Consider the following 26,820-nt stretch of genomic DNA (forward strand, 5'->3'; position numbering starts at 1 on the left):
GTAAGTAGGCAGTAATGATCCGCAGTAGATAAAAGTGAGCGGTGCATGTGAGATGCACGTGTAAGTATGCTTTGGGAATCCTTTGGTATCATGGATAAGATTCTTGACTCTCAAATATTTCAGGCTGGATTTAAATTCTGCCAAATATTTTTTACACAATCACTCCATGACCCAGGTGAATTCATGGAACTGAAAATATTAGAATCCTCTGGGAGGATAGTGCTTAATGTTGATAATCCACCCTGCCAAGTTTTTCAAACCACAATATCAACGTCATAATTTAAATACTCTTGCTATGTAGTCTTTTGTAGTTTTATTTCGAGATGGAATATGAGATGCCTTAGGTGAGATCCAGTGAATACTTGTAAAATTAATTTTCAACTGTAATGATGAATGAAATACAGAAAGGCAAAATTTCTCAACTTGTCAAGAATGTTCACCCCTTCACCATTACAGGTCCGATGGAGGATCCTGGGGCCAAACAGTGAGACAGCCCTCCAGGAGACAGATGACATCTCGACACCGGACGGCTTCCTCCAGGGCTCCGTCACCTTTGCCCCCACCGAGAGGGGATCCAAGACCTTTGACCTCCAGGTCAAGCCCTTTGTGGGGCCAGAAGTGCAGGAGGAGTTCATCGTGGAGATCTACCGGATTGTTGGCGTGGGAGAGATAGAGGGCAGCACTCAGAGAGCCAGACTTACGGTGAGAATTTCTTTCTCCATTCTGAGTCTCTCCAACAGATGTTTTGTAACAAAAAGTAGGATTTCTGGTAAAGAACATGTCAGTTTGTACCTCCCCAAACTTACACCAATGCAGCATGGTCTTTATTCTTTCCCTTCTTCTTGGTAAAAACACATTTTAAGGCTATGTTTCATACCATTTGTCTTTTAAAAACAAACTTCCGTGATAGAACTAGTGAGCATGTTATCTTTTCTTTACTTTTCTTTTGTACCTTTGCAACATACTTGAAGTACAGTATGGTGAACAAATCTGTCAGTGGGTACCATAAAGATATTGTATCATATGCCTCTTTTCCAACATCCCATACTATGTAGTTCATTGAGTGTGATACTCATTGTTGTCTTTTTGTTATAACGTGCCTGATTCTCTCCCTAAAACAGGTCTTGAAGCATGGTGACCCCAACGGCATAATCCAATTCACTGCTGACTCACTGCAGCCCAGGTACTTCAGTGAGCCTTCGGACGATAGCAGCTCCCTCAGGGTTGCCTTCCCACTGCTGAGGAGAGAGGGCCTGGTTGGAGACGTTCAGGTACAGCCAGAAAATTACAGACCAAACAATACTGCAGTTGAATCCAGGATGGCTTGGTAGCATGCTTGCTTCTGCTAAAAGCATGAACTTCCCTATTGGGTCTTGTTTTACACTTGCTAGTACACTGTATATTTAGTACACAAAGATGATGGAGGCTGATCCAAATTGTCATGTTACCTGCCCATCTGTAGGGATTAGCTCTGCTTGTTTAATCATTGTCAGTTAGTGAATAATGATAGCACACATCATTCAATGCTAGTCAGAAGTGTTGTCTTTCGAGGCTTTTTATGAGACCACTGTGTCACTGACCACTATGACATCATCGGTCCTTCCAGGTGCACTGGTCAGTGACAAATGCAGCTGGTCAGCCAGTCACTTCTGACGTGTCTCCCACCAATGGCACGGTGGACTTCCCAGAGAACATCGCCACCTCCCAGATCCTGCTCGGCATCCTGGCCGACGCCCAGCCAGAGCTGGAGGAGGGATTTGTCGTCTCCTTGGTAACAGCAGAAGGAGGAGCAGAGATCGACCCAGTTTTCAACTCTTCAAGATTCTTCATCAAGTAAATTGACTTTGGGTCAAATCCTTCTTCCGCTATTTACAATGTACCTGTTCAATCAGGAACTGAATGCATAAGCTTTGCTCACTCTCAAAATTCACAAATGACAAATTACAAGATATGTTTTAAATCAAAGTTTGCATCATAGAGTCTTGATTTGACAAAAGTCATTATGAGAAATTGTATTCTTGAATAGCCTTTCTTTGTAAACTCCACATAGTAAATATCAAATATGCCTCAAACTGCCTGAAACAACCACCAGTCAAACACAAGAAGGGAAAATTACTATGTCATTTACAATCTGTGTGGAATCATTCTTGATGTCATTAAACATTCACCTGCATTACAGATATTATTATGGTTTACAAGTCGCAAATGGGATTCAAAGAGAGAGTGAATGGATGCAATGATGAATGGCTAATGAAATGTTCCTGCTTGACGATTCAATGTTCAGTATCTCTTTGCTTTGTTTCAACCAGTGCCAATGACGACCCCCATGGCATTTTCAGCGTGTCTGACGACAAGCAGACGATCATCCTGAACGGCCGTAACCAGCGCCGAGTGAGGCTGACCATTGACCGGGCAGCTGGTCTCGTCGGGGATGTCCAGGTTGGATACCAGCTCCAGTACAATGATGTGAGTCTCCAGCGGTGTTGAGAGGACTAGATTAAGACATGAATGTCTTAGATGATGTAAGCTGAGGTGCATGAAAGCCTAAACAGTGATAGTGCTTTGCAATTGTTTGAACATATGCTGATAACAATCATTGCAATTACCATGTAAGAAGTGGTCACGTAAATTGAATGAATACAAATACAACAGATGAATTCAAATCAAATCAAAACACAACACCTAATAAATCAAAAAGGAGAAGTCTCAGCCATTAAAGCAGCCATCCACTTCCTATGTAACATCCACAGTTTCCCAAGTAACACATGAAAAAATCCATATGCCTTAATGTTTTGATATCAATGTGACTTTCCAAAGACTGTTGATACAAACGTTCCATTGTCTCATCTACTCTGTTTCAATTTGTTGTAGATTCTTTAGGGTTAGTTTACAAAGAGGGTACACAATTTGCATGCAGTTTATGTGTGCATTTATATGTATGTTTGTGTATGTGTATATGTGAATGTAAATAATATTTGCACTGGTATCCATATATTCATTGCAGGGTGTAACCGGAGCATACGTCCCAAGCAGTGGTTCTATTGTGTGCTCAGATGGACAGTCCACTGTAAGTTTTCACTGAAGTATAATATGTATACTATCAGTTTCCTTTGTGTTTCTGATACAATTTTAGTTACACACGTACATTACCACATAAATGAAACTCTGAAGAACTTTCACAGAGTATATTCAGTGTTATTTGGTATATTTCTGTAATGGTGTATGTTTTCTTTGAACAGTATTTTCCTCTAGCATTCCTCCAAATAATATTGTACAGTGTATATATGAACATTAAATAGTATACCTCCTGTTTTCAGTTCTTGTTCATGATTTACATTCTAAATGAATTGAATTGATTTTTTTTTTTACTGACATTGAACTTTCCAGACACAAAAGATCATTTTGAGTTGAGTGAAAGTATATTGTCAGGAATGTCTGTCGTATGTCATATTCACTTTTAGAAGCACATACATACAACTGTATATTCATTATTGAAATGCCCTGATAATTTCCTCTGCAGTGTGTTCAAGATGTTTCCCTGCTCAACAACGATGTGTTTCTTGCAGAGGACACATCATTTACAGTCAACCTCACTTCAGTGACATATCTGGGCAGTGATCCTGGTAAGATTAAGTCATCACATTCAAATAATGTCAATATGTGACAGTCATTGGGATATATATTATCATACTGTATGGCTTCATTGTCCTAGAAGAATAAGGTGATATACACATACAATGTATGTATCTATAGCCACCTGACAGAAGTCTTCTTTGTGAAGATTTCTAGCAGTATTTGAACAGCCTTTACTTGAATTCAAAGATAATGTTACTGCTCGTAACATCGCTTCTAGGCCTCTTGGCTAAGATCATGTGTAGTACTTACAGTAGTATTCTATGTATGTTTTCAAAGTACTGTTTAAAAACACTAACATGTATTTTAGGAATTGATAAGGTTGCCTTCACAAGTACATTGTAGAGGGATAAAATACCCACAACCTGCATATTTTCTTTCTTTCTGTCTGTCTTTATCATATCTAAGGTTCAAAGAGCAAAGCATCTGCAAGATGTCTTCTTTCCTCATTTGCAAGTTTTATGGAAAGCTTGAAGTTATGTACAGATACATGTATTCCATCTGACAGATTCATTATAATGTATATGAATGATGTCTTTATGTGACCATCTCTTGTGTGTCTTTTTACTGCTACAGTCATTCAGCCATCCATAGATGGGGCTAAAGACAGTGCCACCTTTTCCGTCTCACAAGAAGTTGCCAACTCACAAGTAGGCCTCAGCCAGATGGGAACATATGTCGATGATGGTAAGTGAAAAAAAGGTGGATGATACCAGTGCGTTTTTCATATGAAATGGTTGGAAATGTTGGTAATATTTTTTTAAAGCAGCTGATTTATTTGAATTGTGAGTCTCATGAGTCCCATGTTCTTTCTGGTACGTGTCATACAGGGCATTCTCATCAAAATGACCATGAGTTTGCGGAAGTCCACAAAAACCCAAGAGCATGTATGGAAGAAAGTACCATGTAAAATGAGCACTTGTCAGTGATGGTGATGGTAATGATTGTAATGATGTTGATGATAATGATGATGATGATGGTGCCGATGACAATGATGATTATGACAATACAAATAAAAAGATCATGTTAACAATGGTGGTAATGTAATATTAATGATGATGATTAAAAACAATTCCTCTCCGACATCATCCAAATGTTTCATACATTTATGTAATATTTCAGTAATTTTTATGCCATAGTTTCATTTTTTATTTCTCATGATCATATCTTTTCTTATTCTTTTTCTTCTTTTTTTAACAGCAACATATGAAGTAACAGTGGTTGTGGAAAGAATTGGGTCTTACGGTGATGTGGACGTTACCTGGCAGAGTGGCCATGAGACAGGTACCATCCCATCCGGCTTTGTGGAGGGAATGGTCACTCCCAGTGCTGGTCAAGTCAGGCTACTCCAAGGGGAGTCCACAGCAACATTTACTGCAACAGTGAGTGACATGAAATCCTTCTCCATACAAAATACATCTGTATATACCTAGTTTGGAGTGTCTTTGTACCTGTGTAAAGAGATCAGTGTAGATAAGTGGATATCTAAACTTTGTCGAAATTAGATTTGATTGTTATTGACACTTTATTCTTTATAGAACTAAAGTCTTACTTAACTTACATGTACAATATAACACTTGCAATTTCTTCCTGCATTGACATGAATGCACATACACTACAGTTACTATGTACATTTTCCTCAAGATGTTTTTGTTCATGAATTGATTGTTTCAACTGTAGAATAAGTTTGTGATATGTCGTGCTACTTCTGTAAAAGTGGAAATTTTCACGCATTTTGTGCAACCAGAACTAGTGTGAAAATAAAAGCATGCAAATATTTTTGCATACGAGTGTACCATATGTTCCTGTAATCAATGCCCTAATTCTGTGGAATTCAAAACATGCAAAATTCATGTAACCTGGCTGAGTGCGAAAATTGCACAAAAATAGCTACTTTTACAGTTTATGTCATCTCAGTTATTTGGGGAAACATGCTATAATATTTGTTCTTGTTCTTTGTGTGCTCCATTCTTCCAGCTGACCCCCACTGGACTGCCCACCGAGCTGTTTGCGGTCCGCATCAGTGACGTCACTTCCGGGGTGGCCGGTGGAGCGCTGGCCAGGGGTGGATATACCACAGTGGAGATTGACCCCCACGGGATCGTTGGGTTCAGTCCCGCATCCAGACAAGTCTCTGTCATGGAATCTGACCAACAGGTAATGCTGCCCTCATCCTCATCTTCATCCTTTTTCATATAACTCCTGGATAGATCTTGCCATTTGATTGGCTGTTTGCCATTGATCATTCGTCCCATCTTACTCTTATGTCATCATTCGTGCAATTGTGGCTCCATTTACCATGCAATCTTGGATTCATACCATTTGCTCCATTGCACGCATGCCAAGAGCCCAGCACACTACACATGTAAAATGCTTTTGCAGCGTGTGTGCAACAACTAGCTAGCGTAAAGCGCTCAGTGAGCACTCTCTTGATCTCAGATCTCACACATTCTTTCTTGTTTCCAAATTCATAAAGCACATCAAATGACAAGGATCTATTTTAGGTGTTATATAGAACAAATAATAGATGTTTTTCATTCGTGCAATGGACAGAATCTTTCACCTCATAAAATATTCTGTCCATTACACTCATAAACATTCATTATCTATATAATACCTTCCTCTTTTTCTCCTTCTTTATCATTTTTTGTTTATAATTGTATTTGGTTTGCTTTTCATCAGTATCTTTCCTCTTTCTCTCTTTTCCAATCCATCTCTGTAGCATTCCTTGATAGCATCCTATTCATTTTTTTTCCCAAAAAAAGCTCTTCAAGAATCATGTGTGACTTGCAGTGATCAGTGACATTCTCATACTGATCTCTTGTATATATCAATCATACCATTGTGTAATCAACAAATGAATAAAATCAATGATTTTTGTAGCTTTTGAAAGTATGTGGAAAAATGCATTTTTGAATGCTTTTTGGTCTGTGTTTATTACAAATGTATAGCAGTACTCTCAGTCATTGCCATTGTAATGAGAGTGCAGGTTATAGAGTAATTTGAAAACTATATCTTGTTCACTCAGTTATGATGTTGCTTAGCTTGGCTGTGGAAGATAGAAGTAAAAGAGTGATGGTGTTTGTGTTGCAGGTGTCTCTTGTTATAGAGCGTGTGATCGGCTCCCTTGGCAATATCCGGGTTACCTACAACACAGTGGCTTACACCGCCACACCGGGTAGTGATTACACAGCCGTCACCGACGGTGCCGTGGTGCTGACCAGTACCGAGCAGAGTGAGACCATTGTTGTGCCATTGCTTGAGGACCCAGAGCCGGAGCTCGATAAGATCTTCTTTGTGAACATCACGGGGGTGCAACTCTTGCCGCTGGGCAGCGAACAAGGTAGGCTATGGCAAAGTATGCCGCAATGGAGACCTCCAATGATTGTGCAGCATGCTGCTCATAGCTGAAAGGATTAAGGTTTTCATCCCAAGGAATATAGATAGCAACTGGGAGTACCATATTCCTCAGTGTTTTACTTTTTACTCTTCTTGAACACAAGAGCTAGTTGTCTATCAATCTAAGTAGTGTCAAGTTTATCTTGCTCTCTCCTCAAAGTATTTTATGGTCAACAAAAGAAAATACCCTTCTTCAGTTGTTAGCGGTATGCAATTGGAAAATCTTTCATTGCTTATGGGAAGTCAGGTACAGTTTGTATGTCACCCAATATATTTACATACGGTGTATGCCATATATTTAGCAAGTCTGATTTTTTGCAAATCTGGACTTCCTGACCATATTCTCACATAACCCCCATTTTGAAGCAGCTACATTGGCTCCCTGTTCAGTCAGGTATAGTTTTTAAGATACTGTTACTGACTTATCGGTGCTGGCATTCAATGGCACCAGAATATCTCAGTAAGTTCTTGGTAAGGTACGCTCCCTCTCGTAATCTAAGATCAACTCAGAAAAATCTTTTCCAATGTCCTGCTATCACAACAAAGTTTTATGGTGAACGATATTTTGCTCATGCTGCTCCCATACTGTGGAACACTGTTCCGTGTTATATTAAAGAAGCTCCCACAGTGTTAAAGTTTGAAACTGCTCTCAAGACATTTCTGTTTAAAAAGTATTATGAATGAGTTTGGTTTTGCATCTACACTTGTATGGTACATACATTGTACAGTACATTTCCTCTTTCTACTTTCATCCCTCTCCCTTAAAGCGCGTAGAGACACTACGGTAGTGATATGCGCTATATAAGCACTGTGATATATATATATATATATATATATATATATATATATATATATATATATATATATATATATATATATATATATATATATATATATATATATATATATATATATATATATATATATATATATATATATATATATATATATATATATATATATATATATATATATATATATATATATTATATATATATATATATATATATATATTATATATATATATATATATATATATATATATATATATATATATATATATATATATATATATATATATATATATATATATATATAATTGCGAGTGGATCAATCCACGATCATGAAGTATAAGTGATGAACAGAGAAATGTATGTTTGCATGTCACATACTTTTTGAGATCAGAGTTATTATTTTTCCTTTTCATCCAAATCATGACTTGAACCCGATTCACAAAGTTCACAAAAAACAAAATCCTTGCATAATATATGCCGTATATAGTAGGCTAGGTGTCATTTTTTTGGCATACAGCTATAGCTGAAAATATCAGCAATGTATAATGGTATCAGTACCAAGAGGTAATGAGATGCAGAGTGCTTCACAGGGAAAGACCTTTTGATGTATGCGCACATGATAAACTGTGTGTACACATTACTCATCACAATCACATTTCCATATGAATATGACAGTTCTGATATCAATGAAGATTATATTTCATAATTTTGCTGCACCATTACAACAATTTGTGTGGACAAGATTGCATTCCCCTTTTCCAAAGAACTTGATAAATTATGGAAAGAGTTGGGGTAAAATAAAGGTTACATTTTGAGCACGTATTCTTTTCTCCAGGCACCAGCCCACGACTGAGCATGCTGTACTCCACTGCAGAGGTTACCATAGGGGGTAGCAATGATCCTTACGGGGTACTTAGCATCAGCCCTGCCATGGTGGATGCGACCGAGGGAGACGGGTCCAGCAAGACGCTCACTTTCACTGTGGAAAGAACAGGTTTGTGGCACATGGAATAGACCAGGTTTCATGAGTATATTCAGACTGTTGACTGTTGACTGTTGAATGTTCTGCCCCTTCAACCCTGCAACAAGCTCAGTATTTGTCACAGTGTTGAATAGTTTCCTGCGAGCTGTGTTTTATATCTTGAATATCAAATATTTGTCACAGTATATAATAGTTTCCTGCAAGCTATGTTTTATATCTTGAAAATCAAATCACATTTAGGATGCTGTGTGCTTATTTTGAAAATTATTAAGTAGTGAAAGAATCTTTCTCTTTTAGAGTAATGCCAAAAGTATTGATGGAAAGACAGATTTAATGGATCATCTTTGAGCAACACAAGATAGAAATGTATCTTCCTCTCATGAACCTACCGTCTTTTCTGTAAATCCCTTGGACTAGGTGGTTCTTACGGTACGATCCGCGTCAAGGCGCGAACTGTCGGTGGTGGCGAGTCGTGGCAGGCATCCTTGGTAGGCATGCCATCCAACGTTTCCAACACCATCAGTCAAGCGCTTGCTAACTCCATGGATCAAAATTCAGCCGAAGTGGACAGTGACTACCAGCTCCTTGAGGAAGATCTAATATTTAATGTAAGAGTCATGTTACGCAGTCCTGAAATTACAACCTGGCAGAAAATATAACTTGGCAGAAAATATAACAGTCATTGTGGCATAACCTGGCAGAAAATATAACAGTCATTGTGGTATAACCTGGCAGAAAATATAACAGTCATTGTGAAGAGCATATTCATATAGCACTAAGATGTATTCTATTTTTTTGAGGAAGGGAGATGCCTGAAAGTCTTTGTCAAATACAACTATTTCTCTTGTTTTGAAAGGTAACAAAAAGTTGATATAGGAAAACAATAATGAAAACATTGGGAGGTGATTACAGTGGTATTTGACAGACACTTGTTTCTACTGAGAGATGTACCATTGATGTCATATTGATAACACACTTTCAAGTTCGATTAAGTTCATACATGTAATTCTATGTGGCTACACGAAAAATCCTAGTTTTTGTCATTTTCAGTGAAAATATTTGGATTAATACACTAAGCAATGGCAACATCACATGACCAAGAGGGTTTTCATCATCCTAAAATACTAGTACCAGTACATCATTTTCACTGATGTGCTGACATTCTTATACTTTTGTTTCAGTTTGCCAATTCTTCTCCTAGCTCTAAGATATTTATTTTCTTTAAGATTGCTAATTTGCCTCAAGGTAGTCTTCTTTTAAGTTGATTTTCTCTGTATTGCCAAGTGATAATGTTTTTTATTGCTTTTTGTTGTTTTATTTTTCATGGTAGGAGGGAGAGACCAGTGCCAATGTGTACCTGACAGTGAACAGTGATGACCTCCCTGAACCCAACGAACTCTTCTTCATCTACCTGACTGACCCCCAGGGTGGGGCACGCATAGCCCAGGGAGAGAGTGATGAGGGACTCAAGGTACAGTGTAGAAGCTAAGCTCTTCATGACACTTTGTCAGTCAACTTTGTCATTTTGTTGTTGCTGTTCTTGTAGCTTGAGTGCCTATATCAACAAAATCTGGTAGTTAATCAAACGTTTTGCAGCTGTGACAGTGTGAGAGATCAAATTTCATTGTAAGTGTGAGTTCCATTGATTCATGTATGTGTTCGTTATAGATGTTTGGTTTTACAGTGCCAGTAAACCCATAAAGAGGTGCTTTTGCTGCATATATTTTGATTTAAGAAGAAGAAAGAGTTGTATATGTTCTGTCAGGTATTCTGTGTATTAAAGGAGATAAGGACTTGATGTTGGGGTATTGCATGCGAATTTTAAAGTAGCTGAGATGAAAAAAAAAATATTGGCAACAGACTACAGATGTTTTGTATTTGTGTACGCATATATCCAAAGATTGTTCTGGTATTTGACATGTTGAATCCCTTGGATTAATTGAGCAAATGCAATTCATGATTTTTATTTTATTATAAGTAGGCATCACATGTATTGATTTTCTGAGTACAAGAAGTGCCCACTGGATAAAATGCTGTCTGCCCTGAGATTTATGATGCACTGACCAATTACTCTTCATCATGCATACTCTTCATTGTTTGTGCTTCACCTCCAATTTATGTCGTTTGTGTATTTGATTCATCTATTTGTTGGCAGTAATTCTATTTCTGAATCTGTGCTTTCACAGGGTTTCACAGAGATCACCATCCTGGGCAATGATAACTACAATGGAATCATCGGGTTTGACACCGCCTCTCTGTATGTGACCGTCTATGAAGACGTCAACCCAACCCTGACTCTCACCTTGGACAGAGGGGATGCCTTCTTTGAGAATGTCACGGTAAGCTTGCCTTGATCCGTTGACGATTAACTAAGGAATGGTAATGGGCCATTTCTACATGTGACCTGAAAGGTACACGGTCCCAGTGGTTTAGTCAAATGGGTACACGTGCGCACAGCGCAAGTTTCCTATAGAGACCTACGTTGTACGCTATCGACTCCTCTTTAGCGCTTACGCTGTGACCCATTTCCGAGGAAGTCCGATCCGCTGTAGTCAGTGGTCCGATCACAGTTCGGCTTATGATTCGGCTGAGGGGGATGACAGCTTTAGCAAACTTCTTTTTTGATGTCATAATAAACAGCACATATGCATGCACCTTGGCATTACTACAGACTGCGTGATGCACAGAGAAGACAACGAAGGCAACGTTACTTAGCAACACCTGCGCACTTTACTCCTGATGACAGCTCAACTTCGGCAATCTTTGTATCAATGCTAACGGGGATCGACAGTATCATCAACAGCGCCCTTTACACTACCGGGACTATGCGCCTTTAAGAACATGGTCTTGTAAAGTTTTGCACATTAAATGGGATAACAAGAGAGAGGGAAGAAGGACAAAGGAAAGGAGAGAGAGGGAGAGGAGGATAGATAGAATTAAAAAGTACCTCTGTATGTGAATATCGTGCATTAGCATTTATTGTCTTTGTCTTCTTCTTCTTCCACACAGGTCCACTGGAGGGCCACCTACAGCAGCTCCGGCGACATCTCAAATGATGTTGACCTCTTTGACCAGCTGGTAGAGGTCATGGGTCAGGTCACTTGTCCCGGCGAGCAGCGCTACTGCTCTCTGCCCATCGTCCTCCAAGATGACGAGGAGCCGGAGTTTGCCCAGTCCTTCCTGGTGGAGCTGACGGCCGTGGGCCAGGGGGCCAGTCTGGACACCGCCCGGCAGGTGGCCAACGTCACCATGGCAGACAGCGACTATCCCAATGGGCTCCTCCAGTTTTCTCTGGAGTCGAGGTAAAAGGGCGTCGAGGGGGAAATATATTCTGGTTTCACATGTTGGGATGATGATGATGAATTTTGTGATCATGATGACGATGATAACAAATGACGATGATGATGATGATATTCTGGTTCAAAATTTTGGGATGATAATGATGATAATGATGATGATATCATAATGATGACAATGATGACGTTGATGACGATGATGATGACAGTGATGATATCATCTTGTCTACCCAGGGTAGCCTCCTTGAAGTTGGCATTGCCCTTCCAGAGCTCCCTGCCATAATTGTCATCATCCCAGTATTGCCAGGTTTCCACTTTTATTCCTGTTAGAAAAAAAGAGGTTTACACCAGGCAGGATTTAAACACAAGATCTTTGTGTGAGACATACTTGGCTCACATGTGAAGTAATATGAGTCATCACCATTCATGTGCCTCTTTCATTGGCAACAATTAGATGCAAATATATTGATGAAAAGTGGTAGATTTTTATTCCAGTTTTCTGATCTTTGCCAAGAAAATATATAGATTTACAGTGTAACTACAATATACCTGTTGCTGTGTTATTACATCACTTGAATTGGGAACTATATTACACTACCTGTGTATTTATATTGCATCCACTCCACATATTTCAATTTAAAGAAGTGCAATTCTGAGATGTTTACGATTGTCCCTACCCAGATTCCAAGCGGTTGAGACCGGCACCACAGAAGTGACAGTGACTGTAGAGAGGGTGGGAGGTACCTCCAGAGAGGTGCGAGTTGGCTGGACCACCAGCCAGCTGCAAGCTCCATCCAGGGTGGCTGGGGTCACATTCTACCCAGCCATAGGAGGGGCGGAGTTTTCAACAGAGAGGGCCACATTAGTCTTTGCTCCAGGCCAGGTATTTTCATCAATTTTTTTTAAAGGTTTTAAATAATTGTGTTATGTCGTTAGGGCAAAGTTTTTGTATCCATGTATCTGTATACCATAAGCATTTAGTAACTTGCTAGGATGAATGGTCATTGTTATCGCTATAACCATTTTGATTATTATAGAGTACATGTATTTTGATTATTGTCGATACTTAAATGACACAAGATGCTGCTATTTTGGTCATAAGTGCCCTTAAAGTTTAAGCAATGTATCCTGATGATGTGCTTTTTAATGTGTTATGGCTGCAGCTAATGCAGATATTAGATAATCTTGGAGCACTGTCTATCAAGTCAAGGTTTGTATGGTTTAGAAAGCACTGTCATTACTGTAGTTTCACTCTGTTTTATATACATGTGTGAAGGAGTTGAAGGAGTCAGAAAGCTGAAACGTGTACATGTATTTTTTTTTTTCTCACAGCGACGCCTACCTATCACAATATCCTTAACACCAGACAGTCCACCCTCATCCGCCAACTATCCCAAACAGTTCCAGGTCACTCTTGAGTCAGCAAACAGTGGAGCTACGTAAGTTAGACCTTCCAACTGGCAGCTGCATTTTTCTTTTTGTCACGGCTATGTTGAGTGATATGGATAATTCACAGAGCTTGAGTTTATTAGTCATATCAGCAGTTTCTCTTTGCTGATGCTATAAGAAAATGGAAAGAAGAGGAGGACGAAGTTAGTGGAAGAAATGAACAAATTTAGCGAGACTTTGAAAGTATGTATGAATGCACTCTACTCATGTTAGATCCTCTTTTATAAACACACACACTGGAATGGAATCTCTTTGTGTCAGTTTACCTTATGTAGGATGCTTAAAGGGGCACACTCCTTTCAAGATTGGTATTCAAGCAGAAAAAAAAACCACAACAACATTGCTTTATGATGTTTTACATGTTTGCCTTGGTCAAGTCAAGTCAGTCCATTTGTAAATTTTTCCTCTTCACTGGACAGTGTGGACAGCTCCTACGGTCAGGCCAGTATTGTCATCGTTGAGAGCACGACAGACAGTGATGCATGGGACACATGGTATGACTCCCTGGCCGACACCACAAACTCGGGAATCTACAAGTGAGTTCTCCTTTGTGTTTGGGGGGAATTTTTAATTTTGTATTTCTGGATTTTATTGATCAGAGGAACAAAGGCATGCTCATCTTCACAATTCTCAGTGTACATACATTACAAAACAAATTCTTGATATCAGTAGAAATAAAAATGTCTGATCCATTTTTTCTTTTAATGCTACACCATGTGTAACAATCAATGCAATTTAAAATCACACTCTTAAGAATCTAGGGAAAGAAAGAATATCATTGATGAATGTACAAAAGACACCAAAAAGCAACATACATTGTAGAAAAAAAAAATGAATTTGAAGGAAATATTTGTAACACTGCATTCAGGCCAGTTATATGTGCATTACATAATGTGTTGTACTGCATTCTTTGCACCTATATGCTTTGTATCTTTTTATGCATACAACCATAAAGCACATACATGTATACTGGGGTACATATTGATGTTTAGGCATACAAATACCAATATTTTTGTATTGTTGTTTTTGAAATTAAAACTTTTTCTTTTTGTCAAAATGAACTGCATGTTCTCTGTCTTCATAGCATTCTGCCCTTGTCATTGCAGTTCCGACTTTAAGAAATGTAGTGGCAGTCACTTATGTCACCAAGGAAACAATCACCCTCAAAGGAGATATATATATTCCTTTCCTCTGATCCCGTACAGTGTTCTCCAGAGTCTCTCGGAACGTGTGAGGCAGGAGCAGAGCAAGGATCAGTTGTCTGTGCTGACAGACACCCTCAACAACCTGGTAGCTGAGGGCTACCAGCGACGGTGAGCATCCATCAAAACACACTTAGATTTAGCAGATGCACAGTGTTGAAATATTCCTCTACAGTCAAAATATGTCAAAAACATCACAGAGTGTTGTGGTCTTTGTCATCCAGCGATGCCTGCACCAAAACTTTTAAAAACTCATTATTTTTTAATGGACTGTCTGATTTTCGCCAAACTTTCACTGATGTGTTCTACTAATATATCTGCATTCACTCAATCCACCTGTGTATTTGTTTTACATTCTCTTTTAGATTTATAAGAACCACTACCACACATTATTTCTGTTTATTCATGTATTCTTTTGTGTCTTTACAGTCTACCCAATGACATCCAGTCCCAAATGATGGATATATACTGCCAGCTGATGTCCCCTACTCGCACCGACAGCCGCGGGGCCTACAGCCTGGCGGAGTCCTTCATGGCTTTCTCCTACACCCTGGTGACGGGATCTGCATGCGAGACTGCGGAGCCCAGGGTCATGGAGTGCGACCTAGCCAAGATGGAGGTGGCAAGATGGCTGCCGCCCATTATCAATGGACATCGCTTTGACGGAAAGTAAGTTTACTTCAGAGCATGCAGATTCTTGGTCTATGGGGTTGAAGGCAAGCAGCTTTTGCAGAAATTGTATTCATGTTATTGGTTCACATATGTTTTGTGTTCATCAGTGATAGAGAGAGTTGAAAATATTGTAATCATCTAATTCTGTTTGCGCTATTCATATCACTAAAGAGACAAATGCAAAACTGAGGCTGATTCACATCTTGTAGAACAGTGCCATAAAATCTGTTGTTGTTCAGCTGGAATTGAAATGAGAATATACATAGAGTGGCACAAAGAAGAGGAATATGTTTTTGGTTGTTTGGCCTCTTCCATTCAGCAGATACATTGTACCATTCAAGTAAGGAATGGTATGTCAAATTCCTATGACATTTTGAAAATGTATAAACCCTATATGTTGTATGTTGGCACATGCGCATACCAAACAGGGTGATATGGGAAAGAAGCAACAATGCTACAGAGGCTACTTGTATTCAAAGCCTAGCCTAGTATAATGCATTTTTCTTTCCTAGTGTATTTCAACTTCCATGATATTTAGAATAAAAGCATGGTTTGCTTCAATATTCTTTCTTCTTCTTTTTTTTTCAGGGGGAACAATTTCTTCGTCCTGCCACCCGATCTGCTGCCCGAAAGCAGCTCCAATCAGCGCTGTGAAGATGTTCACTTCATAGAATACAGCAGCCAGCAGTGGTTCATTGGCTCGCAACAGGTGCAGACACTCAACGGTCAGGTAAGATGCCACTCGGCTCTTTGCATTACACTCGACGACAAGCGATGATTATGGTAAGCGCCGATAATAATAATTTGCAATAGCAACTTAGATCATGGTCCAACATGAATTTTATGGATTTTATAAAATGCTTTGTGATTATCATACATTTGTACATACATACTGTGGAATCAGTTGCCTCAAACTATCCAGTACATTTTGAATGTTGACTCCTTTGAAGTTGCCCTCAAGACTCACTTGTGTATAACTGCTTTCCAGTAGAATTGTATACATTATGGTGTTTTTTTTTTTCATCATTATTGTTCCATTTACTTTCAGATATGTGTGGAAAGGGTGGTATTGGTGGTTAGATTGATGGATTGACTTCATGCCATAATTTCCAAAGTGTATTGCAAGATGTGTGGGTGAAAATGCGCATCAAGTATTAATAAGTTCCATCCATTCTCTGGATGCAGGTGCTCTCAGTTGGAATCAGGGGCGCGGAGACCAACTTCACCAGTCTGGCCACCCCGGTGCGCTACCGCATCTACACCAGCGACTCGCGGGTCACGCCCCTGGGAGCCACCTGCGTCCTGTACAACGGCCCGTCCAGACAGTGGCTGCCCACTCTCTGCAGCGTGGTGGTGAGTTTGACCGACCCATTTCACTGCCTGTTGGTTTGGGGGGGGGGGGGGCAGAGTGTGGGGTATCAGTGCTAAGATCAGTTGAACACTGTGATGTGCCATTTGATTTGTTTTTATCCTTGTAGCATAAAGAAGTGATAGATATATACAATGTATACTCTGATCTTAATTAGCTGCAAATGTGCAGATGTAGGTTTTGTTGTCGTTGTTCTTGTTGTTAAGCAATTTTATTCTCAGCAAAACGCTAATCATTTTCATGTCAACAGAAAGTAGAGACAAAACTTCAATGTAGAGTGTAAGTCATGGCATTAGTCACTAAGGCTCCGTAGCACATTTCTGCTTCTCTTGACGGAAAAATATACAAGCCTCCCTTATTTGACATTTTTTGTTGCCCACTTAGAGGCATGTGACACACAAGTACTGTGTCTTCCTGAAATCTCTTTGAAATCATCCTGATTTTAACATGTGGATGTTTGCAGTGTGTTTGTAAACTAATGATTATTCTCAAGTTATATATTTTTGTGTGTGTCTAACTGACATTAATAGCATGAATCAGACACACATTTTAGGTTTCTGTTTTTTGAAAATCCTTTATAAATCCGCAGTCGGACAGTCGCGACTACGTGGAGTGCTCCTGCAACCATCTATCTGAGTATGCGGCAGAGGCGCAAACGGATAACTTGGTTGGCTACAATGAATACGTCTTTGCTTCCTGCTTCATATGCATAGTAAGCATCTTGTTATCGTGATTATTAATACCTTGGTGGCATGCTGTATTCTATTAGTATGATATTTTGCCAATCTGGACCTATATACATGAAAAGGCAATTGCATGAGTGGTTAAATGCATGGTGTAAGACCCCAGTGACCTAATAAAAATTAAGTTTATCTCTTTTTTTTTCTTTTTTTTTTAAGGGAAAATGAGCAATTTCCAACTTCGAAACACTATTCCTTGCATTCTTCTATTACAGGCAATATTTTGGCTAGTTGATTATCTTATGTGACTACTCATTGACTCCCACAATTTCATAAAACTTGTAGCTTATACAGAATGTGGACAGCATGCAATTTCATGTGGCATGTGTTTATGATTGCATTTGAGCCCAATGGTTTGATGCATCCAGCATTTGACTGTAAAGTACCGTAATAAAAGTTTCGTCTGAATCCAGTTTCTCAAAGTATACTTATACTTAAAAAGATTGCCACATACTGCAATCACTGTGTACTTGCAAGGAGCTAGGCAACCTCCATATTCAGTAGTGAGTGCCCACTTTGTTACTGTGGTTACCAGCAAGTGTTGTGACTTAAAACAATCTCTATGTAAATCTTAGGGCCCTGAGCGTCTGTGATATTCTCCCCTTTTTTCGCCGTGTTCCAAGGTACCCCTGAACCCAATTTCACGAAGCATACTAATACAAGATATACATATTAGATTGCAATATACAATGGTCATTGTCTTGCTCTGTAGAGGCTAGGCAACCCCCACACTTAGTAGTGAGTATCTAAGTTGTTACAGTGGTTATGCGCAAGCATTTAAAACAATCTTTTGGTGAATCTTGAGCCCTGACGTTCCATGATATTCTCTCCTCTTTGCTGCGTTCCAGGGTGGTCTCTTGTTGGCTCTCATTGCACACCAGTTCTGTACGGTTCAGTGCATGTTTGCAGCCAAGCTCATACTCCACATGTGCTTTGCATGCATGGCCCTGCAGGTAAGTACAATGAAACATTATCAGCATATGAAGATAGATAGATAGATAGATAGATAGATAGATAGATAGATAGATAGATAGATAGATAGATAGATAGATAGATAGATAGATAGATAGATAGATAGATAGATAGATAGATAGATAGATAGATAGATAGATAGATAGATAGATAGATGTAGATAGATACAAGTTGTAGATAGATAGATACATTTATGTAGATAGGTAGGTAGATAGATAATATTGTAGATTTGTAGATGGATAGATAGATAGATAGATAGGTAGATAATAGATATTGTAGATGGAAAGGTAGATAGATAGATAGATAGATAGGTAGATAGATAAGATACATACACTGTAGATAGATACATTGTAGATGTAGATAGATTGATAGGCAGATGAATAAATAGTAAGAAAAATGGACAGACAGATAGATAGATGAACAGATTGATGAATTGACTAAACCTAGATGCATGATCATCTGAAAATGGTCTTGTCTATCTACTCATATCATTTTTGGGAGAGTGTGGTAGTAGTAGTGTGGAAAAAGCTTTGACACTTTCCCTGTCTCTGGATTTGCTCCATGCTGTGTTCCTGGTGTGAAATGAACTTTTTGACTCTTCTTCTGCTATTATAATGTGCTTCAGAGGTCAGTCTAAAAGTTGAAAAAAAAGAAGAAGCTTAATCAGCAAAATTTTCTTGATTCTCGTGAATAGAAAGGTAAAGATTGGCAATGAAGAGGAAGAATTTGGACTTTTCAAAATAATAATTCTTGAATAAAGTGCTGTAGCAGAAGTTTAGGTATTTTTATTCATTTTAATGTGTGCTACCACATGTAGTTTGAAACTTTGAATCACATGCATGCCACATCAACGCTGATTACATTTCCCTCTATATAAAGTCTGCATTGTGCTAGTTGCATTGATACTAATTGCTAAACATTGTATCGTATGCAGATTGTATTCGTCGTCTCGGCCTACATCAGTAACCGGGTCGGTGTGGAGGCCTGTGCCGCCATAGGTGTGCTGATGCACTTCTTCTTCCTCGCCCAGTTCACTTGGATGCTGATGCAGGTGAGCATCTGTCTTTTTCCACCACTAAACCTCCATCCTCCTTGCCCCCCCCCCCCCAATCTCTTTATAATTGAAGATTGCTCTTTTCCATGGTATCCGGTATATAGAGGAAAGGCTCTTTTTGATGCAGTGTTGGAGGCAGTATGTACTTCACTCTTCATATGTAAGGATCTTTCAAAAATATATGTGCCTATAGAAGTTGTCAAATGACAAATTTTATGCAAAATACTCACTTAAAGATATTTGATTTGTATATTAGAAGGATATGAAACCAACTGCAATTGACTTGTCAGTGCAAATATAGGATTGTATCAAACAAACTCATAAAATTCATGGCATTTTGTCAGTGAAAGGCACAAGTCCTTTCTATCAGCAATTTGTGTATTTATGATCATTTGATACATTTTGTTTTGGATTTAGAGAATACCATAGATATCAAGCAACAGATGATGGCCTCCTGTATTTTTCAAGTCCAGTCATCAAGATTATCACATGATGAAATGCATTTTATGAATGTATTACGTCATGCTGTTATATGCTATTACATAGTGTACCTACTGTATGTGGGAATTTTCTCTGTACTTGATATGTTTGTATTGTGTTTCAAAGTACATTGTATGTTTATGTAGTTTTGTTTTTGTTTTTGTTTTGTTTTTGTTTGTTTGTTTGTTTGGATTTTTTTTTTTTTTTGGGGGGGGGGGGAGGTGGAAAAGCATTGAAATAAATTCAAATCAATCAAATTAAATGTAGCCTGCAAGAGTGCATTAAAGTTTAAATTGTTATGTATTGCTACTCTGCTCATCATTCATTTTGTGTCTTTCCTGTGCAGAGAATTTGAAATGTACTCTTCTCCTAAAAAAGATAGGGAAGTCACTGACCCTCTCTGCTTAATGTCTCCATCTTTTGCAGTCCATCAACTTCTGGAAGGTGTTTGTGCTGAATGACGAACACACAGACAGGTTCTACGTCCTCTTCTTCGTTCTGGGATGGAGTAAGTTTAATCCTTTGAATTCCACCTTAATCCAAAGTATTTGCATTCTGTTTTGTTATGACCAACAACTATATAACCTTTTTTTTTTCATGGCTCTGTGATAGATAAACAAAAAAGATTCTCTTTTCAGAGGGCGTGCTACCATTGATAGCTACTCAGTGCTGCTGGTTCTGTAGATATAGTGTGCATACTGTTGTGTTGTGTTTACAGCAGAGATCAGAATCTCATTCACCATGACATTGTCTTTTTAAGTAGCTTCTCTTTTCAATAGCATCATGTTGCACACCACTTTTTAGAAGACACAATACGCAGCTACTGATATTGACATAGCTAATAATTTCACATTCATCATTTTCAAGGCTGATTAATGATTATTGCAACGAACGTTTTATCTCTTCCCGCTTCCAGCCCTTCCGGTTGTCGTCATCGTAGTCTATGTGGTGGTGGCGTACGCCGGTCTTCAGTGGGACTTCATTCTGGAGGACGGAGGAAACCCTGTGCTGTCTATGTATGGCGATGTGCACAGCAACGGCGACATGTAAGGCATCTATTCATGAGGGGAGAGGTGGGAGGGAGGAGGAGGGGGCATCCCTTTCTGGTTGAATTCTTTCATCATCCAACCCCCCCCCCCCCCCCCCCAAATGATACCACATTGACTTCTTTGATAATAATACCTGCACTGACAACAGCATTGCATAGTCTGTTTTATGCAAACTCTACTGACTATTTTTTGACATAGCAATGAATGGTAAGGTACATATCAGTGTCTATTGTTCAGCTCAGGTGTTACAGGAGGATGATGTCACAGCTGCAATATGAATAAAGATGATCTTGAGGATTTTGCAGAGGTTGGGCATAAAGTGCAGAAAAGTTAAGAAAAAATGTTTAAAGATATGTGATGCATATTTTCATAAAGTATTTAGTGATTTGGTTATGTACAGACCCAAAGGCATCACTAGAGGTCAACATACATTTGGATTTCCAGGACCTTTAAAATCACTCACATCTCTCTTTATAGTGCACATAGAATAGCATCTTTTTCTATTGGAAAATGTTACTGCCCATGATTGAAAACAAATTGACCCATGCCTACCCCAGTCAGGCATAACATTAAATCAAATAATCAGTTGATAATTTGATCATTTAACCATTTGATCTGTTTCGTCCTGGTAGCTGCTTCATGCCAAATGGATATGCCGCCCTTGTTGCTGCCATGGCGCCTGCCGCTTTGTGTCTCCTTGGGGTGCTGGTAGTCTTGATTCAAGCCTACCAAGTCAAGCCACAGTGGAAGAGATATGACGACATCTACATGGGCAGCTACAACACCACAGGTATGTTGCATTATGAAGTAATGGATGATCGTTGTATTGCAAACATGATAAGGAATTATTAGATAATCTGATATTCTGCCTCAAACTTTGGAGCATATTACTGTACTTGTTTGAAGATTGTAAACTCTATATTGCGTTCAAAGGTATGTTATCGTTTGTAGCGATTCTTTGAGCAATGTGTTGTTTCTGTCTATAGAGTAAAGATGTTTCAGGAATTCTAAAGTAAATGCTTGTGGTTTAGGGTCCCTGTAGCATTCTACTGTTCCTGTTATTGAAGTATAGAAACATACTTGTGTTCAAGATACAAACTTGCAATTAAATTTTCTGAGAGTATAGGATTCTGTAGGGTAGAAGAATCTGCTGATGTTTCAGAGTGACTTTCTATGATTTAAGGTCCTTCAGACATTTCACTGTTCCTGTTGATAGGGCATAAGATTTCTCTGGCCTGGAGTGCACACGAGTCAAAGTGCAGGGTTTTCAGGCATGATATTCTGTAGATTAAATCTGATTCCGTATTATTTTTTTTTTCTTCTCAATTTTCTACACATTTTGTTATTTCCATGTGTTAATATCACTCAAAAATGTCGATTTCCAATTTTTTTTTAAAACAACCCCAATATCGTCCCTGGTTTTGAAATCATTATACTGTTCCTGGTAACAAAAAATAATATCCTGCTGGTTTTCCAAAATGAATTTTAGGACTGTAGAATACATCCCCCCCCCCAAAAAAAAAAAACAACAACAACAACAACAACAACAAAACAAAACTAGCAACTACAGATCTTAAGAAAATTAATTTAACTTCTTTTTTCTGTTAACAATGGACAAGATCTTGCCAGTGTTCATGTTACTGTTCTCATTGAGTGTTTTGGAGTAAATGTTAGCAATGGAGAACTCTGAGAGTCATTTTTTCTGTTTGTGTTCACAGAGTATAAGATCCTGTTAGTGTTTTGGTTCCTGATCTCCATGACATGGCTGTGGGGAGGTCTTCACATGGCCTACAGTCAGCTGTGGCAGCTTATTCTCTTCTGCATCTTTAACATAGCCCAGGTAAAGTGAAGGTACTCTCTGCACTGACTGTCAGAGAATAGTGCAAATGGTCTACTAAGAATACGTGATGTGACTTGAAAACTAGTATGATATGAAATACTCATGTAACGTTCATTGAAGATTACCAAAGGAACACTTTCTACTTGAAATACATCTCTCTCATATGTTTTGTGTCAAGGGAATCTTCTAGATACATCTTTTCTTCTTTAACCTGTGATGTGTCATGGCACTTTGCTTATAGCTAAAATAACGTGCCAAGCTTTATCATAAGCACTTAGCAATTCATCCACACTTGACTTAGTCTTGTAAGCAAGCCCACTCAGATGTAGCAATGTGCCTCAGTCCAACAGGAAGGGCATAGGGAGTACATGTATTTGTTGACAATTAGTTTCCAGATATCTGTGCCAAAACACACACACACATGCACAAAAACACACAAACAGTAAGTATTGATCCTAATTTGATGTGTTTACACAAGACAAGATGCCCCAAACATTACTCGCAGAATATGATAGACCAGTCCTCACACATACACACAGACACACACAACACACACTCTCACAAATCACAAATGTTAATCAACAAGTAGCATGGAAGAATCATGCTGTGTTGAATAAAGACTTGTCATCAGCTGACGCCTGCTCCCCACCCTGTCCCATCCCATAGGGCCTCTACGCCGTTCTCTTCTACACCGTGCTGCGGCACCAGCTGTGCCGCAACCCGTCCCGCGGCAACTACACCCTGAACGCTTACGACAACACGGGCCTGCTGCTGGACAACCACAACACTACCTACTCCTCCCAGAACCTGATGGCCCAGCTGCCCCCTGAGAAGAGCTCCAAGGGCACACTGACCAAGGCTGAGGCCCAGGAGATGATCGACCGGGCCCTGAGTCAACTCAGCCAGCATGGCGAGGTAAGAAATACTAATACAGTGCACTCCCATCGTAACAAACAAGTTAAACAAAATATTTGCTACGTCGAGTAAAAATTCGAGTCCCAAAATTATCATCTATACTTTACTGTTCGTGTGCAAAATTTTGATGTAACAAAAAAAACTGTTCGTCCCAAGGACGTAGGTTTAACGGAAGTCACCTGTGTTGACTATGGTCTTAATTACCCAGGATGCGCTCTTCTGAAGCAAGACATGCTTTGCATGATGTACAATTTTTAACTTCAGGTTCAGCAATATGAAATTCCAGTGCATTATTTTCAGCACATTAATGAGTCATAAGTAAAACTAAACGTGAGTGTGTTTTCATACCTGTTGCAGTTTGTGTTTGTAATCTTTTATTTGCAAATGTGCGTTTGTTAATCCAAACTGACTTTCATTTCTCCTGACCCACCTCAGCTGGACGGCTGGGATCGGCAGTCGGTACACAGCCACCACAGCGTCCTCATGCCTGCCAAAGCCCCATCCATGCAGGGTAGCAATCTCTATGCACCAGCCCCATTCCAGGACGTCAGCCCCGCCCCTCAACTCCCGCCCACTCGCCTGCACCCCTCCCCACCGCTTCCCCCACCTCCGCCGCCAGAGCCGGAGCCTCTCCAAGACGACGACACGGAATCGCAGGACTTCGATGACCTCATCTTCGCGCTGAAGACGGGCGGAGCGTACACCATAACGGATGCCCCGGAGCGGCCGAGGTCGCGTGTGTCCAGCGCCCCGCCTCCCCAGAACCAGACGTGGCAGGATCCAGAACAAATCTCACCCATCATGAGCCGATCCCCCGAGAGTGAGGATCACTACCAGATGAGGCGGATCAACATCGCCGATACCCATCTATGATTGTCTCCCTACCTACAAGCAGACTTCAGTGCTGCTTATCTCATTCAAAAACCAAAGAGGTGCAAAGTCTTGAAGGAGACTATCTCTTTAGAAGCAATAAAAAAAATGTCTTATTTTCCGTAACATATAATAAAGAACTGTAGAAAAATATGGCAAACAAGAGTCTGAAAGTGGAATGGGAATAAACAGCAATTTCCTATGTCACATGGTTAGCATATAGTCAGTGCTTCCAGTAACTGTCTTACAGAGATGCTGCCATTTAAATGTAGTACATGAATGTTGAATAGATAAAGCAGCACTGTATGAATTTGGAATAAATTTCATATTCAATAGAATGACATTATTAATAGTCAGCATAGATTGTCAATTCACTGCACACAAAGATCACTTAAAAGCACATGGATTCATTCATGCGTGGCAAAAATGTATATCTGAATTTACGATTCCGTTCAAATATTTACCTGTAGTGCCATTGTTGGTCTCTACCTGAAAGCAACATGACAGCGTTTATCAGGAAAAGAATTCATGAAGTGATTATGTACTTCTTGAAGCTCTCCTTTAATCAAAGACTTTTTAAATAAGAACTGAACAGCTTCGCTTTTCTGACAATTGTTAATCATTGGTGTCATTTTTTTCCTGCAGTTATTAAGTAGCTTTGGGCAGGAGGCGTGGAAGTTTGTGTCATGTCTTGTATCATCAGGACAAACGTGATTATTTTCTTGCCGATAATTACAAATAAATGTGTATCAAATTGATTTGATGATGGTGCGAGGCATAGTGGTCTAGTTATAGCCAATTGTACAAGTTACTTCGTATGTTGTCAACGCAAGAGAGTGTGCATTAGACTCTGTGATATATCACCCTCTATTGAATTATTACAAAGAGTGTGACTATGAACACATTTGTTGACACTTTAGAATTGGACTGAAAGCTGAAATTATGATGTAAAGTTTGATAGATGTGATGTTTCTAGATCATGTACTCCATGCTGTTCATTAGAAAGTTGTAAGGTAATTATCAGGTCACTGCAAACTTATTGCTGGGAATTTAGTCATAAATTCATGCAACAGTGACATTTATGTCATTGTACAAAACTACATACATGTTCATATATTCAGTATTGATGGAATAGTGGATCATACTACAACATGTAAGTGCCTCATTTAGATATAAAAGCAATTTTTTTTTTTCTGACATGTTATGTATGCCAAATATCATTGGCACCATTATGTTTTTAAAAGAATTGCAATTGAAAAAAAAAATGTAACTGTGGAAGACAAATGCAAACTGATACAAAACATGTCATGCAAAAAAGCAGCAGGAAATACTGATAAACGTGAATGAGTGATGTGTGTAATTCAGTGTAGTCTTTATTTTTAATGAAGTTGATTCATTCGTACTTTGCTGTGTCGTGTTTCTCTGTCTTGTCACATGCTAGATTGCTATTACATGTATGTAGAGATGAGGTTTCTTTGTGTTTGACTATTGATCTGAGCTGGTTACCTCCTGTGAAAGTACTTACTCTGTAAAACCTTGCTTAAGGGATACTGAAATCATGAAAAGAGATTACAGACCTTCATTTCTAAATTGCTTGAAATTATGACTGAAGATCAATTATGTAAGCTTCAGGTGTTGCATTTATTACAGTTCACAAGGGGCTGAAAGCGTGTGAATGCAGAAGTTGCGTATGTTATAACCAAGTCCTTCACTTTTGTATTCCGTGGGTAATTGGTTTGAAAGCTACTGTATTTAGTAATTGTCAAATCTGAGAAACAGAAACATCAACCTCAATTTTTGTGTGCTTGAATCCATTCCATTCTTTTTTTTTTCATCTCTCTCTGTTTCCATCTCTGTTTTTTCTGAATAATGTACATATTTATAATTTTAATTTACAGTTCTTGTAAAATAGGTTTCCTCCCACAAGTACACAGAAATGTACATGTCTTGTCATACAATGGGCTGGTCCCATTCCTCAACAACCAACAGAAGTCATACTTTATTTTCTTCATTTCTTACAGCTACAATATATTGGCACCATGGCTGAATTATGTAACTTGTAGCGATGCTTACAGTATGTTGGCAATCATCTCGGTTTTAGACG

At 39.0% G+C, this 26,820-nt stretch overlaps 1 protein-coding gene across 1 annotated transcript in view; it reads left to right on the top strand.

Moving 5' to 3' along the window:
* The window catches only part of LOC139739949 (adhesion G-protein coupled receptor V1-like), a 94,820-nt gene extending 70,101 nt beyond the window's left edge, over positions 1–24,719 (top strand). The window contains exons 68-98 of the mRNA XM_071650548.1: positions 457–702; positions 1,122–1,271; positions 1,607–1,833; positions 2,310–2,466; positions 3,005–3,067; positions 3,521–3,623; positions 4,210–4,320; positions 4,834–5,015; positions 5,611–5,790; positions 6,727–6,976; positions 8,662–8,820; positions 9,226–9,416; positions 10,139–10,279; positions 10,995–11,147; positions 11,818–12,110; positions 12,786–12,987; positions 13,437–13,543; positions 13,973–14,089; positions 14,759–14,866; positions 15,185–15,424; positions 16,016–16,157; positions 16,613–16,780; positions 17,386–17,508; positions 18,385–18,489; positions 19,443–19,559; positions 20,469–20,550; positions 20,959–21,088; positions 21,724–21,881; positions 22,810–22,931; positions 23,598–23,846; positions 24,282–24,719. Coding sequence (XP_071506649.1) covers positions 457–702; positions 1,122–1,271; positions 1,607–1,833; positions 2,310–2,466; positions 3,005–3,067; positions 3,521–3,623; positions 4,210–4,320; positions 4,834–5,015; positions 5,611–5,790; positions 6,727–6,976; positions 8,662–8,820; positions 9,226–9,416; positions 10,139–10,279; positions 10,995–11,147; positions 11,818–12,110; positions 12,786–12,987; positions 13,437–13,543; positions 13,973–14,089; positions 14,759–14,866; positions 15,185–15,424; positions 16,016–16,157; positions 16,613–16,780; positions 17,386–17,508; positions 18,385–18,489; positions 19,443–19,559; positions 20,469–20,550; positions 20,959–21,088; positions 21,724–21,881; positions 22,810–22,931; positions 23,598–23,846; positions 24,282–24,719 — 5,214 coding nt within the window. The remainder of the gene's footprint in view (positions 1–456; positions 703–1,121; positions 1,272–1,606; positions 1,834–2,309; positions 2,467–3,004; positions 3,068–3,520; positions 3,624–4,209; positions 4,321–4,833; positions 5,016–5,610; positions 5,791–6,726; positions 6,977–8,661; positions 8,821–9,225; positions 9,417–10,138; positions 10,280–10,994; positions 11,148–11,817; positions 12,111–12,785; positions 12,988–13,436; positions 13,544–13,972; positions 14,090–14,758; positions 14,867–15,184; positions 15,425–16,015; positions 16,158–16,612; positions 16,781–17,385; positions 17,509–18,384; positions 18,490–19,442; positions 19,560–20,468; positions 20,551–20,958; positions 21,089–21,723; positions 21,882–22,809; positions 22,932–23,597; positions 23,847–24,281) is intronic.
* Positions 24,720–26,820: the final 2,101 nt, after the last annotated feature.

Source organism: Diadema antillarum, unplaced genomic scaffold (assembly GCF_040938485.1).
Source record: "Diadema antillarum isolate AM-2024a unplaced genomic scaffold, OU_Dant_1.0 seq00000822_RagTag, whole genome shotgun sequence".
NCBI classification, from domain to species: domain Eukaryota; kingdom Metazoa; phylum Echinodermata; class Echinoidea; order Diadematoida; family Diadematidae; genus Diadema; species Diadema antillarum.